Source organism: Mytilus edulis, chromosome 9 (genome assembly GCF_963676685.1).
Source record: "Mytilus edulis chromosome 9, xbMytEdul2.2, whole genome shotgun sequence".
Classification (NCBI taxonomy): Eukaryota; Metazoa; Mollusca; class Bivalvia; order Mytilida; family Mytilidae; genus Mytilus; species Mytilus edulis.
The window spans coordinates 18,326,262-18,341,973 of record NC_092352.1 but is presented as its reverse complement, the minus strand read 5'-3'; the positions used below and the strand labels follow the sequence as shown (position 1 = coordinate 18,341,973).

The 15,712-nt window shown below is 32.4% G+C and overlaps 2 protein-coding genes across 2 annotated transcripts in view; one reads left to right on the top strand and one right to left on the bottom strand.

Annotated features, from left to right (window-relative positions):
- Positions 1–9,079, bottom strand: part of LOC139487747 (exportin-6-like) — a 37,576-nt gene extending 28,497 nt beyond the window's left edge. The window contains exons 1-5 of the mRNA XM_071272789.1: positions 8,512–9,079; positions 6,271–6,361; positions 5,469–5,581; positions 4,754–4,951; positions 3,674–3,833 (exon numbers count right to left, since the gene is read on the bottom strand). Of these exons, the coding sequence (XP_071128890.1) occupies positions 3,674–3,833; positions 4,754–4,951; positions 5,469–5,581; positions 6,271–6,361; positions 8,512–8,514 (565 nt within the window). The 5' untranslated portion in view covers positions 8,515–9,079. The remainder of the gene's footprint in view (positions 1–3,673; positions 3,834–4,753; positions 4,952–5,468; positions 5,582–6,270; positions 6,362–8,511) is intronic.
- On the top strand, positions 8,666–15,497 carry LOC139487748 (mitochondrial import receptor subunit TOM22 homolog). Its single transcript, XM_071272790.1, has 3 exons — positions 8,666–8,871; positions 14,222–14,464; positions 15,303–15,497. Exons 1-3 carry the CDS (start codon positions 8,803–8,805, stop codon positions 15,384–15,386), a joined length of 396 nt encoding a protein of 131 aa, XP_071128891.1. The 5' UTR covers positions 8,666–8,802; the 3' UTR covers positions 15,387–15,497.
- The last annotated feature ends 215 nt before the right edge of the window (positions 15,498–15,712 follow it).

Sequence of the window (15,712 nt, the reverse complement as noted above, 5' to 3'; positions counted from 1 at the left end):
GCCCCACTTATGAAAATTTCTGGATCCGCCACTGGGGGTAGGGTGACCCTAGGGACTTCCCCATCATTTCATTTTATTTGTTATATTGTCCCATACATGAATATATATGGTTTAGGGATGGGGATCTCATTGGTTTCCAAGTTCTCAAACAGGAAGGGTAGGGTGACACAAGGGACTGCCCCTATATTTCATTTAATTAGTTATATTGATCCATACATGAATATATATTGTTTTGGTGTGGGGATCTCGACCGTTTCCAAGTTCTCAAACAGGAGGGTTGGGATGACCACAAGGACTTCCCTTATATTTCATTTGATTTGTTATATTGTCCCATACATGAGTATATATGGTTTAGGGGTAAGGATCTTGACCATTTCCAAGTTCTCAACAGGAGGGTGAACAGTGACCTCAGGGACTCCCCTATCTTTCATCTGATTTGTTATATTGTCCCATACATGAATATATATGGTTTAGGGATGGGGATCTCGACCATTTTTAAATTCTAAAACAGGAGGGGTGGGGTGACCCCTAGTGACTCTTCCTAGATTTCATTTGATTTTTCATATTGTCACAAACATGAATATATATGGTTAAGGGGTGTGGATCTCGACCGTTTCCAAGTTCTCAAATAGGAGGGGTGGGGTAACTCCAGGGACTCCCCCTATATTTCATTTTTTATTTATTATATTGTCCTATACTTGAATATATGCTGGGGCGGATTCAGACGGGGGAGGGTTGCGGGCTTGCACCCCGCTTAAATTTGCAAAGCATGGGTTGTTCTCAGCTTAATAAAGAATATTCCGATAATTTTACCTCTTTTTTTTAGCCTCGCTCTGCTCGGCGAAAATTTAAGTTTGCGCCCTTCTTAACCTAAAATCCTGGATCTGCCCCTCATATGGTTTAGGGTTGGGGAGCTCGACCGTTTCCAAGTTATCAAACAGGAGGGGGTAGAGTGTCCCAAAGAATGCCACCTATATATCATATGATGTACTTACATTAAGGTATATATAATATAGTTGCATTATTTGTGAAAATAAAGAATGAAACTTTCAGCTACTTTAATTGACCCTTCAAAATTGCCCTGAGAAAAAACAAATAACCCCTCGAAATTGCAGTAATATGTTTACACTTTAAAAGCATCTCACATGCATTATCATCATTTATCATTTATAAAGAAAATTTAGACTGACCATGAACATGTATATTGTTAGATATATACTGTTCCCAGCTGTCACGTTGTATTGGATTTTTAAATTAAAATTTGTCAAAAAGTAATTTTGAGTTTCTGAATAAAATATTTTTCTGCTTTTTCTTTCTTTTGGTTTACAATACCAGTGTTTATATTCATTTACCATGCATAGATGTATTTTTTCACCTGCTTGGATTTATTTTGTAAATGATCGCCAAACCCGGAATTACCCTTATCCGCTTCCGGAATCGAAACCGATTTAGTAAAATTTTGTCTTCACGGCCGCCATTGTTATGTGTTTACAATGTTGTTTTTGTCAATCAGATACGATTTTACTCGAATTTATACAATATTTGTCGGCGATTTTCTGTATAAAGCTAGCGGTTGAACAAAATGAACATCGCCGTCATGAATAATAATGATAAAAATAGGTTTTTAGCTTGTTTAATTGGAGACTTTGATGGTGAAAAGGTTTGCAAAGTAATTTCTTATTTTCTTTCAAATGTAAGGTGACTACGTCGGGCGTAGCTAGAAACCAACTATCCTAGTCGAAATTCCGCTTGCAAAAGTGGAAGGTCGCGGACCTCGGACCACCGCTAATTTGCACACTTGCCTCCAAATTGAAAAGCTACGAAAATTTCTTTTTCTAATTTGAAATTGCCGCCAACAGCATGAACAGTTGAACTTATTATATAATAGACTACTGACGTAGTTGTACTACGTATTGATGACAAACCATATTCCTACGACTTTTGTCATTTGGGAAATCTAAACTGCTTGTCTTAAGAGATTTTCGGCGATTAAATATTTCATACAATTGTTCTTTGACATCTTAGCTAAAAGCACAAGTCATAATGAACTACACAAGGATTCTTAATAAGCACTACTTCCTATGTGTAACTTTAAAACTTTTGGATAAATCGACGATCATTTAAGGTTTTTCTGGTCATTTTTTTTGTAATCCAGAATAAAAAGTATTAAAAAAGTGTTCAATTAGTTATATATAACATAGTAGCAAGGTAGATAATAACAATGGCAAGTATCTCATGATTTATTGGGTAGAACACAAATCTAGGGTGCTCGCATAATGCAGCTTAACTGCATAAAAATATGATTGATGTAAACTGTGTGAAGCTTGTTTCCAAATCCTACATTTTGAAATATTTGTAAAATTTCATGAATAAATAGGTTTAAACTACAAATGCAACATTTGTATTAAATGTTTTTTTTGTTACCATAACAATACAATGATGTTGGTACACAAAATTTAGTTTTAATGGAAGACTACTTATCATATACTAAATGTCACATTTTAAGTGTTTATTTTAGTGGATAATTACTCATAAATTGAGGTGCTCCCGATTTGGAGGAAGATTCTCAAAACAGAGTTTTACAGAAAAAAATTAAAAAATCGTTTCTCTCCCCAATCTCATGTAGCCCTCGGACTTTGTTTATTTTGAAAGTAGAGTTGACCTACATATTAAAGTATTGCATGTTGATGTTTGAATCATCTACAGCAAACATAATTATGTTTAAATTTAACAAATACCATTTGTTAATTAGTGCACAATCTTTGAGAATGATTTAAATAACCAGTGATGGATATCCCTGTTTCTGCGTAGTGTGGCATTCCAACAATGACGTCAAAATTAAATATAATGTAGGTTGGATATATTTAGATTATATCGTCATACTGATTTTTCCGGATTGTAAAAGAAAACTAAATAGTGTAAATGGAGAGCCCAATATACGATAATTTCGAGAGAATCAGAAGGGAAATGTGTAAAAAAGTGTTTAAAGTCAATTTATTCATTTGTGTCTCCCCATCTCATAATTCTTAGTAAGATTTGTTGGGGGGTTTTCCACACTATAAAAACAAAATGAATGATGTGAGGGAATGTCACTCTGGTCAACCCCATAGGGGATTGACGGCTTGAAGCCGTCTTTCCCCAAAAAATTCAATAGCATGTGTTCTCTATCTATTTATATTTATGTTTTTTATCAGGTTATATGACCGTTATGACCAGTCTTCAGATGTCATCTCAATTTTTTGATAGACAAAAGAACACATGTTGTCTACTCTTTATTCAGGTTGTTGTCTCTTAGACATTCCATTTCCATTCTCAATTTTACATGCAATGCTGATACATATTATCCATTCCATGTATTATTAATTGTTGATTTTTTACTTTTTGTAATTTGGATAAACATTTTGAAGTATGTTATAAATAAAATTTGAGTCAAACTGGTGAACATGACTTTGACAGCTAATGCCCCGTCTTTGCTCATATGTTGAACATATTACTTATTTGCAACAAAAGTTATGTAAATTATTATATTTCTTCAAAACCATGAAGTCAAGATTGACACAACAATCCAAAATATCAAACTTATAATTCTCAATTGGATCATGCAAAAATCTACATTATTGGCAATAATAGCTCTAAGTCCTCAACAGTCTCAGCATCCTCTATCAAATCTTACTGTTAAGAAGACTAAGTATATTTGGCACTTGAATTATCAGTAGACGTTGTAATTCTTCCTTCCTAGCCATACTCAGATCTTCCCTTGGTGTTGCTAATTCTTCCGATACAGTTTGAAGGATTATCACTCCTAATAATACAGTGTCTGTTTGAGATGTCAACTGAAATATAAAATTTAAGTTACTGTATTAGTGGTAACAAATAAAGGTTTAAACATAAGTGATATAAAGAACAAATTAATTAAGGCATAAAAGATTTTCTTAATTTTTTAAATCCTGGTTAAATTTTTTTTGCATTCAAATATTTTGGAAAAACTAAATTCCACTAGCAAAATTGAACTTAAATTGAATATTATGGTCAAGGATGTTAAAAATTCTGCCATGTGGTACTAAGTATCTCTAGAAACAAATCAAATGGAGAATGTCCATGGGACACAGATGATGACACCGCTTGCATATAATGTTATAAAGGGACAAAACAGTATTTTTAATAATTTTGTATCTGGTATCCTAAATAAACAAAATAGTATTAAATGAAATAACACCTTAGTTCTTTATCCAATAAAGGGCAGACTTTGTCATATAGTGAACAATGAACTATCATTCACTAGGCTATAGATTTTTTTCATAAATAATGTATGATAAATTAAGATTTCTATACAGTAGTTTTCTCATTAATGGATACAATATTCTATAGATGGGACAATATCCCTAATGTGCCTTGAAATGTGTTCAAAGTATTAAATTTTAAAAGGAACTTATTGTGTTAAAAATGGGATTTTTTACCACGAGGAGCCGCATCACAAAAGGATACTCTGGGTTTGCTAATTTACGGAAAAAGTAATTTCGCTTCGTACCCCGATAAATTTAACCACATGGGTGAAAATGTCTCATCATACATATCCAAGTTAGCGATATGGACTGAGCAACAGAAGAAAACGTTACCATTACGGCCTATGGAGAACCTAATACGCATCTTGACCCAGATGCTAGCATCTACATCCATGACATCATTTTGTCTCTGGTGGATAGTTGATTCATTGGTAATCATACAACATCTTCTTCTTACACACAATACAAACCTGTAAGATGTTTGACAAGAAGTCTGGATAGAAATGTGGCCAGTCAATCCTTCCTATATCAACTATCACTTTCACCAGTTTGTTTCGTATATAATTTGGAACTTTTGTATGATGTTCAAGTAAAAACTGGTTTAATGTTGATCTAATCACTAATTTGTCTTCTGCACTCAGACCAATCCACTGTCTGTTTATCATATTCTAAAAAATAATAACAATATATTTAAGTGCAAGATATTCATAATTCAAACATTTTTTTTGATAATAAGCATTGTGTATAATTTTCATAACATTTGGTTGAGGCAGGTTTAAGTTATGAATGGATATCAGCTATTTTTCCATACTAAAAGGGGTATACATTTGTAACTCCAGAACGATAAAAGTGATGCCACCCAAATTTTATATTAATCAGTGTTTCGTGGCAATACTTATTACGTTTAAGTTTCATAGCATTTGGTTGAGGCAAATTAAAGTTAGAGAACTGAAACTGATTTTGGGATGTACATATGGAAGACATACAAATGTATGTATAGCATACAGGGTTAACACTTAATACCCCCTCTGCCAAGACGTGGCTATAAAAATATCAATTTAGCTTTGTAATTCTTTGTTTTAACTGCTATGAAACAGATGAACAGACCAAAGAAATATATTGGAAGAAAAGTTCTACATCTTCTTTTTCACAAGCATGACTAAGGATAAGTTAAACTATAAATACCTCCATTGCTGTCATACAAAACATCATAACATATTCATTCCGTGTATTGGCTAAGAAGTATAAACTATGTCTCCATGCATCTCTTGTCTGACAAAAACTGTTTAGAATTGTTTCTAAAAGTATCAAATATCAGTTTTTACATAATGATGTATATGTACAAAGATAACTCATAAACATAATTTGATTTCTACATAGCTATAAAGAAAAGAATAGGATTCAAATGTCCTCCGCATTGCACATATCTTATCTATCCAACATACATGTACACTGAAGGGCAATAACTAAAATAAGCACTTTTTTGTTCTTTAAAACTTTTTATTTTTTAATGGACTTGCTAAAAAACATGATATTTGGAGTTGACAATGATCCTAGATGAGTAAAAGGTGTGTCATTCTTTGTAGTATTTGTTAACAGGTAAAACTAGAAACACATGTTCTTTTTTATTTCCTTTTTGAATCATTAAGAAACGAACTAGCCTTTGTTTTTTGCCGAGAAACATTGTATTCATATTCTATGATTGGTCAACTACAACACAGTTATAACGGAGAAACCACCATCTACAGACCATGTTGATATTAAATACATGTATTAGTACACAATTGCAATGTAGTCATATATATTCCAAGTTATGGCAGACAAAAATGGCAACACATTCATGAGTGAAAGTTACCCAATACAATTGTAATTGAAAATATATCAAAGACAACTGTGGTAAAAATGAATGTAAATATTAAAAGATGAAGATTCATATATAACATGTATAAGTCAGGTTAGTAATTATTGTTATATATATAATTTATACCAATTTCTCTCTTCCTTTCATTAGTTGTTTGCCCAGCAAAGAATTCATTCATAAGTCCTTCCAAGGCTTGCAAGGAATTTTCATCTGAAGCCTGAAAATAAATATATATTTATTTAATTACAATAGTCATTGATAGTTCAAACATCAATTGTTGGAGTATTTCCTAAGAATTTAAATCAACAGATTTTCAAGCCCTTCTGAGGATGGCGAGAGATTTTTTTAATTGTTTCTATTGTTTGAATCTGTGTATTGTCCTCTAGATGTCTCTCAATTATCTTTTGTCTTTGACCTAATGAGACAGATAAAATAAAAAAAGATCAATTCTAATATGACATTCTTCTTCCCCTTTAGAACAAAGCCATGTCCTTATTCCAATAAAACATGGACTGCACATGATTGACGTCCCAATTGAAATTGCAATGTCAGTAATGTTTTGATTAATGCCAGAAATAAAAATGGACATTTATGATCTTGTCATTTATGCTTGTTGCTAGCAACTAAATTAAGTAAAATAATTCTAAAGTTAAGCTGAGTTTACATGTGTCTGTTCACTATTTAATAGGTAAACAGTTGATTTTCTATGACATTGTATGACGGTTGGCTACATCAAATCAAAATAGATGACTTTCCAACGCTAAGGTCCGGTTTGATGTATATAAGTTCTTATTTTTATTGTTAGAATTGAAATTTGTTCAATCATGCCATGTTCTATATGCTCATTTTAACATGGGTAAACATGATATTTGTCAACATTTTACAACTTGCTAATACTCGATCACTATACTGATATTTACAATTAATGAATTTAAGTGACTACTCATGTTAAAATGAGCATATACATTTGTAAAACATGGCATGAAAGAACTATTTCATAATTTAAAAAAAAATAAATGATTGCATGAAACTACACTTCATCATGATCACGATTATAGTCTCCTTATCAATAGACTATTTACAATTGTATGCAAATTCGTCTGCCATTACGTAAAATCACACCGACACAGGTTCCCTTAAATTTTAAAATCACAATTCAAAACATTTGACGTCACACTTAAAAAGTGAATGTTCTTGCATCAGAAGGTTATTCAGAGTAGATCTAAGGTCTATCTATCTACATTTGTACATTCGTATCTGTCTTCATATTTCCGCACTCGGTCACAACTTTGACTATTACATGCCGTTACATGCCTGATTTATTAACAATTTAAAAGAAATAAATGTTCAGTAATATTACGTTACATTGCATTGGTGCATAGAAAAATAAAGTAAAAATATAACAGTGATTTAATAAAAAAAATTGTGGATTGTTATCCTATGCATATATTTTTTGTAAATCTATGTACATGTTATGCAGCTTTTAGAATATTTGTGAGGAGCAGATATAGAAATCTGCTCTTTGAAGCCGTCGACTGTTGTACAAAGCATTGCTGATGTAGGAAGTAGGTTCCGTTGTACCATTGTCATTCTGGGACAAATTTCAGCTGAATACCAAAAGTGTAAATATGTTTATTGGATGTCATTTTGTGATTCATTCTTCTTCTTCCTCCAGGTAATTAGGAACCAGATTTCTTCTTCTTCCAGGTAAGGAACCGGATTTCTTCTTCTTCCAGGTAAGGAACCAGATTTCTTCTTCTTCCAGGTAAGGAACCGGATTTCTTCTTCTTCCAGGTAAGGAACCAGATTCAAAGCTAAATGTTAATGGTTAATCATTACGTTGCATTAGACTCAAGATTAGAGTATTCCATGTCTGATTATGACGTTGTTTTGATGGATGGACGTCAATAAGGCTCTTCACGGTTAGTTCGGCCATATTGGATAGGGGGCAGATTTTCATAATAGAGGTAAAAATGGTGTGAAAAATACGGGAAAACATCATTAAAACAGAGCTGTTGCTTGGAAACACACATAGGATTTCCCACACTTTCATACCATTTCCACCTCCTTCCAAAAAATCTGCCCCCTATCCAATATGGCCGAACTAACCGTGAAGAGCCCTATTACAGAACGGACTTTGATCTGAGTCTTAACAGATGATATATATATTTGAAACCTTTTAGTTTTATAATTTTGAAAGCCTGTATAAAGTTGTATCATATCATCTCTTCATCTTCTCTGTTTCTGTGAGCACTGTATCTCTAAATCTTATTCTTAACCTGGCCCTAATCTAACTCTAAAACCGGACATGACTTTGTCAGAATATAAATGCCTCAGTTATGCTTATTTATTTCACTAAATACAAACCATTTTATCTACTTGTGCAGACGGAACAAATGTAAATCACATTATTTTTCCTGGGTACTTCCGAATGAATTAACAACTGGTTCATTTTGGACAGAAGTAGAGATGAAACTGAAAATAGTAGTAAGAACCAGTATACGCATTCGAAAGGCTTCTTGTTTTTTCCACTTAAAATATCAAAATCAGTTTGGCGTTTGATTAGACGTAAACGTATATTTTCGAATCAAGTTCATTTTAACGTTGACAGAAAATCGAATACACGAGTGTAGCCGATATTTTTAAGACAAAATCAGAATGTCACTTGACGGTCAGGGATCCCCACCAAAAGAGATTGAAGACATACCTCTCGACGAAGATGATGATGTAAGAGTTGAAATAAATTCATTGACGGAGAAATTCGATCGAAGAGGAAACCGAGTCTATTCGCCCAAAATGGCAAAATAACGTTTGCTCCGATTTCTCGTTCGTCCCCTTTCACCTTGAAATCCCAAACGTTTGCACCCTTTTTTTAAAAGTTTTGTGTTGAATAAGATTTTAAGCATGCGTCAATTGATATTTTAAAGTGACTATTAGTGTGTCTTTCTATGACAGTTAGTTGTGATGTTACATCATACATGTACATTCATATAGGTCTTAAACTGAAGCTTATTAATATGAAAGTTGGTACTTTATTTTATAATATTATATCAGATATGTATAATAATAGTAAAGCATGTGTAAGAGTTGGAGCTTCTCTCACTGACCCTTTTAGCATTAAATTAGGTGTAAGACAAGGAGACAACTTGAGTCCTTCATTATTTAAAATTTTTATAAATGACTTCCCATCTTATCTTGACTCCTGTCTGGATGCAGTTTCCCTGCACTCAGAGAAATTAAATTGTTTGATGTATGCGGATGATATCGTGATTATGTCAACATCAGCCACAGGGCTTCAAAGTAGACTTGATCAGCTAGAAAAATATTGTGCTGACTGGTGCCTGAAAGTTAATATTAGAAAGACTAAAGTCATAATTTTTAATAAGGCTGGAAGGAAAATTCAGGCAAATTTTCGACTGCAGAATAACTTGATTGACTGTGTCGCTCATAACAAATATTTAGGTGTTCACTTTACTGCATCTGGAAGTTTTCATCTAGCTAAAACTGAACTTTATAATAAGGCTCTTAAGGCCTACTATAAACTTAGAAAGGATTTTATCAATTTGTCTCCTGGAATAAAATCTTGTGTTCATATTTTTGATCATACCCTTAAACCCATTCTGTTATATAATTCAGAGGTATGGGGAGGTTATAATGTCTCTTGTAATAAATTACAGTCTTCCTTATTTAATCTTGAAAATGTTTTTAAAAATCTTAAGTGTGAGAATCTCCATCTTAAATTTTCTAAATTTATACTTGGTGTACACAAAAGGAGTGTCAATTTTGCTGTATTATCAGAACTGGGACGTTTCCCCTTACATTATGATATTGTAAAGTCAATTGTAAAATACTGGTATAGATTTGAAAATCTTACAACTGATTTCAGTCTATTGAAAGATGCTTATAAATGCAGTCAAGAGCTTCTCAAATCTAACATAACTTCTTGGTTCTCATTTGTTAAAAAAGTATTAGAAGTTTTTGAAATTAAACAAGAAGTAAAACATTTTGGACAATATAAATTTTTGAACATATCTAGTAAATTAATTCACACTAAATATATTAGCAATTGGTATGCTAGCCAAAATAAAGCTTCTGATGGAAAACTGTTTAATTATGTAAAATTTAAGCAGAATTTTGGTTATGAAAATTATCTTTCTTTAATTAAGAACTTTGATTTTAGAAGATCTATATGCAAATTACGTATTTCTGCTCATAAGCTTCAAATTGAAGTTGGTCGTTTTTCAAATATTCCACGAAATGAAAGAATTTGCAAAAAATGCTCCTCTGGCTGTGTTGAAGATGAAATCCATTTTTTAACTAACTGTGAAAATTTTAAATTGGATAGAGATGCTCTCTTTGACTTTGTTTGCCAAAGAATTCCGAATTTTTCTACACTTGATAATCAGCATAAATTTATTTATTTATTAAACTGTGAAGACAATCAGGTCCTTAATGCTGTTGGTAAATTTATTAAAGTGAATATGAGTTAGTAATTGTATTGTAACTGTATGTAAAAAATTGTTTGTATCTATGTATCTATGCAAATCAATATTCTTTTGCCTTATTCATGTATGCTCTGTATGCCCCTTGTGGGCCCTTAATTGGAAATAAAATATGTTCTGTTCTGTTCTGTACACTATAATTTTGTTTCAGGCTTAGGTTTCAGGGGAAGCAAGTTAACTCGTACCAACGGAAACTCGTACCATGTTAACTCGTACCAAAAAAGTTAACTCGTACCAACTTAAAGTCGTACCACTGGGAAGTCGTACCATTAAAAATATATTAAAAAATACGAATGTTTTGTGGTGTTTTTTCTTTCTAAAATTAATTAAAAAAAAGTTGAATTACTGTAATTTTATACTGGATTTTAATGAAAACTTGGACAAAAATACGTTTTTTTTTAATTGTGTGACCAAATTAATACTTTCCTTTGATTGTGTGATTATTGGTTGATTATTAACTAATCAACTTGTTTTCAGGTTTTTAGATTTCAGGTCTCATTTACTTTCCTGTGAAGGTGTCGCTACTCTTTTTCAAAGCAATGCATATCTCACACATTAAATGAACATGACATTACTTAAAATCTTAAAAGAAGTTGTCATATTTTGATAACAATACATAGAAGTACTTAACGATCGTGACTGGCTATTTTGTCCTTACCTCGTTCGTTTATCATTACAACTAACAAAACAACCTTCACTGGCTATGCAAGCCTTGCTTGGTCGGTATTCATACCTTGTGCAAAATATTATATATCAAAAATTTAATACTTTTAACATGTTGGTCATAAACAATTTACAACCTTTAAAACACACTGAATTAATTCTTTCAGTGAATAAAATTCATTCGAGAAACAAAAGAAAAGTACCCAAATCTATCCAATGTAACTGATTTGGAATGATTAAAAATTAAATCCAATGGTTATCAGTATAAGTTTAAAAAAGAATAATTCAAGGGAGACAACAAATCAAATCTGCCAAGGTATTGTCTATATCTAATACACATGGAACATTAGCTACAGATTGGTCATTTTCAAATTATATACATTTTACAGACTTAAAAGGTATTGAGAAAAATAACAGTATATATTCATAATTAAACACCAATCAAATGCATTCAAATAAGTTGGTACGAGTTAGCAGTGGTACGAGTTTACATTGGTACGAGTTATTTTTTAGTGGTACGAGTTGACGTTGGTACGAGTTTACATTGGTACGGGTTAACTATAATTCGTTTCAGGTAAGGGTGAAGGTTGCTAACTATTTAAAAAAATTAACCTGCTGCATTTGTTTGCACCTGTTTTAATTCTGGAACCTTTTGTTCATTAGATGTCGCTTGTTGATGTGGTTCATAAGTGTTTCTTGTTTGTTTTATAATTTTATATAGATTACACTTTTGGTTAGTCCGAGATTACTCTGACTTCCAACGGCTGTTTTGACAGACAAGCTAGGGTTGTGGGATGTCAGAGCTCGTCCCATATCAAAAAGTGGATATTTGCCCGTCAAAATAGATGCGCTGCTTCGCCGCTTTTTGTGCTAACTAATGGCCTTGGAATTATATAAATTGGGTATCAATTTGTTCATTTTTAGCTCACCTGGCCCGAAGGGCCAAGTGAGCTTTTCCCATCACTTGGCGTCCGGCGTCGTCGTCCGTCGTCGTTAACTTTTACATAAATCTTCTCCTCTGAAACTACTGGGCCAAATTAAACCAAACTTGGCCACAATCATCATTGGGGTATCTAGTTTAAAAAATGTGTGGCGTGACCCGGCCAATCAACCAAGATGGCCGCCATGGCTAAAAATAGAACATAGGGGTAAAATGCAGTTTTTGGCTTATGACTCAAAAACCAAAGCATTTAGAGCAAATGTGACATGGGGTAAAATTGTTTATCAGGTCAAGATCTATCTGCCCTCGAATTATCAGATGAATCCGACAACCCGTTGGGTTGCTGCCCCTGAACTGGTAATTTTAGGGAATTTTTGCTGTTTTTGGCTATTATCTTGAATATTATTATAGATAGAGATAAACTGTAAACAGCAATAATGTTCAGCAAAGTAAGATTTACAAATAAGTCAACATGACCAAAATGGTCAGTTGACCCCTTTAGGAGTTATTGACCATTATAGTCAATTTTTAACCATTTTTCGTAAATCTTAGTAATCTTTTACAAAAATCTTCTCCTCTGAAACTACTGGGCCAAATTAATCCAAACTTGGCCACAATCATCTTTGGGATATCTAGCTTAAAAAATGTGTGGCGTGACCCGGCCAATCAACCAAGATGGCCGCCATGGCTAAAAATAGAACATATGGGGTAAAATGCAGTTTTTGGCTTATAACTCAAAAACCAAAGCATTTAGAGCAAATCTGACAAGTGGTAAAAGTGTTTATCAGGTCAAGATCTATCTGTCCTGAAATTTTCAGATGAATTGGACAACCTGTTGTTGGGTTGCTGCCCCTGAATTGGTAATTTTAAGGAAATTTTGCTGTTTTTGGTTATTATCTTGAATATTATTATAGATAGAGATAAACTGTAAACAGCAATAATGTTCAGCAAAGTAAGATTTACAAATAAGTCAGCATGACCAAAATGGTCAGTTGACCCCTGAAGGAGTTATTGCCCTTTATAGTCAATTTTTAACCATTTTTTCGTAAATCTTAGTAATCTTTTACAAAAATCTTCTTCTCTGCAACTACTGGACCAAATTAAACTAAACTTTGCCACAATCATCATTGGGGTAATTTGTTTAAAAAATGTGTGGCGTGACCTGGCCAATCAACTAAAATGGCTGCCACGGCTAATAATAGAACATAGGGGTAAAATGCAGTTTTTGGCTTATAACTCAAAAACCGAAGCATTAAGAGAAAATCTGACAGGGTTTAATTGTTTATCAGGTCAAGATCTATCTGCCCTGATGTTTTCACATGGATCGGACAACCCGTTGTTAGGTTACTGTCCTGAATTGGTAATTTTAAGGAAATTTTGCCGTTTTTTGTTATTATCTTGAATATTATTATAGATAGAGATAAACTGTATACAGCAATAACGTTCAGCAAAATAAGATCTACAAATAAGTTTGCATGACCAAAATAGTCAATTGACCCCTTAAGGAGTTATTGCCCTTTTTTAATTTTTAACATTTTTCATAAATTTTTGTAAATTTGTAGAAAATATTTTCCACTGTAATTACTGGGCCAAGTTCATTATAGACAGAGATAATTGTAGCAACAAGAATGTTCAGTAAAGTAAGATCTACAAACACATCACTATCACCAAAACACAATTTTGTCATGAATTTATCCGTGTCCATTATTTAATATGCACAAGACCAAGGTGAGCGACACAGGCTCTTTAGAGCCTCTAGTTCATTTATCTCTTCATTTATGTAAGCTTCACCTACCTGCCATCCTTTATTTTCTCATAATTAGACAGTTTTCACAGTGACCCATCGATTCAGACATTTTTACTTCTTTGAAAAATCGACAGATGTATATGGCACATGACATATCTCTTTATGTTAATTTGTGATGTCTTCATCATTTTTTATGGAAATTATATATATATGATTTATTTTCAGGAGGTTATGGATGAAACCGTTGTTGAGAGATTGGTTGGTTTAACAGAAATGTTTCCTGAAGGCCTTAGAAATTTCTGCAGTCAAGCTGTCAGTTTATCAGGAAAATATACAGTACAAGGATATGGTCTGACCAGGAACTTACTGTGGGTGGCCACATCTGCTGCAACACTTTTAGTCTTACCTGTTGTGTTTGAAAAAGAAAGGGCTCAACATCAAGAACAACAAAGACAGCAAGAAAGACAGGTGATAAAAAAAATCTGAATTTCAAAAAATTATGGGTCTACTGTTATCCAACCAATTCATAAATTTGTTTTTCACATTTGAAAATAATAAGCCATTCAATGATCAAACTTCGAAAGTCTCTGATATGTTTTCACCAACAAAATAAAAAAAAAGTAAAAATAAATAGCACAAAAAGGCTAAATGTTAAAATAAAAAGTTGTAACAGAAAAAGTTGATTTACTGTTATCATTGTAAATTTTTTAATTTAGTGAATTTTTAATTCAAAACAGTGATTCAGATTAAAGAGATGAATTATGTAAGATAATAAATCTAGTAGATAAATTTAAAATACAAATCAAACAAAAACCAACATCTGTATCAATACATAAAAATGGTTAGAGCATCAATGGTATGCAATGAATTCATGATTTTTTGAAGTGAACATGTAAAGTTAGAGAATATCTTCAGTGTTAAACATCTCCTACAAGTTTGGTGCATACTATGTAGACATTCTTCAAAAATCTGTTTTTAAAGTTGTCAAAAACATGCCATATCTTCAAAGTCTTTTGATAAATATTTTACTCAAATCCTAAATAGATCATATAATCATAATGGGAACGAATATTTGTAGATTTCCCAAAAAATATGTCTATTGGCTTTATAACCATTGAGCATGTTGAGTGTGTTCTTAGTTGGGAAGATTCATGAGTGCTTGCTTATTAGTTGAACCATGAATTCCTTATAAAATATTGCAAATAAAGAAGAAAAAAATATTACTATCAAATAACAACCTACCAAATTAGACTTACATGACTGTTGTACATCACTTAAAGTTTGTTAATTTTATTTGTTTTTACAGATATTGCTGGGACCAAATGCAGCTATGGGTGGAAGTTCTCCCATGATGCCAGGAATGATGCCACCAATGCCACCAACATCATGATAAAAACAATGTTATCATTTATGTATTTGGATGAGTGTTAGACTGAATGTGTGTATGTTTGCAGTAGTAATTGTACAAACCATTTTAATATTAAATTGATGTTGAACAGACCATCAGAATAATGTATTACAGTGATTTTTAAACAAGCAAGATGGAAAAATTCTGAAAAGAGCAATCCATCTTAGTCTATTATTACTGACAAAATCAGACAATTTGTAAACACTTCATTAAAAAAAGAATCCATAACATTGTTTTACACATAATTCAGATTTTTTAGTTATACATAATTGTTAGATAGGTGTTGGCTTACAAAATATTTGAAGTTC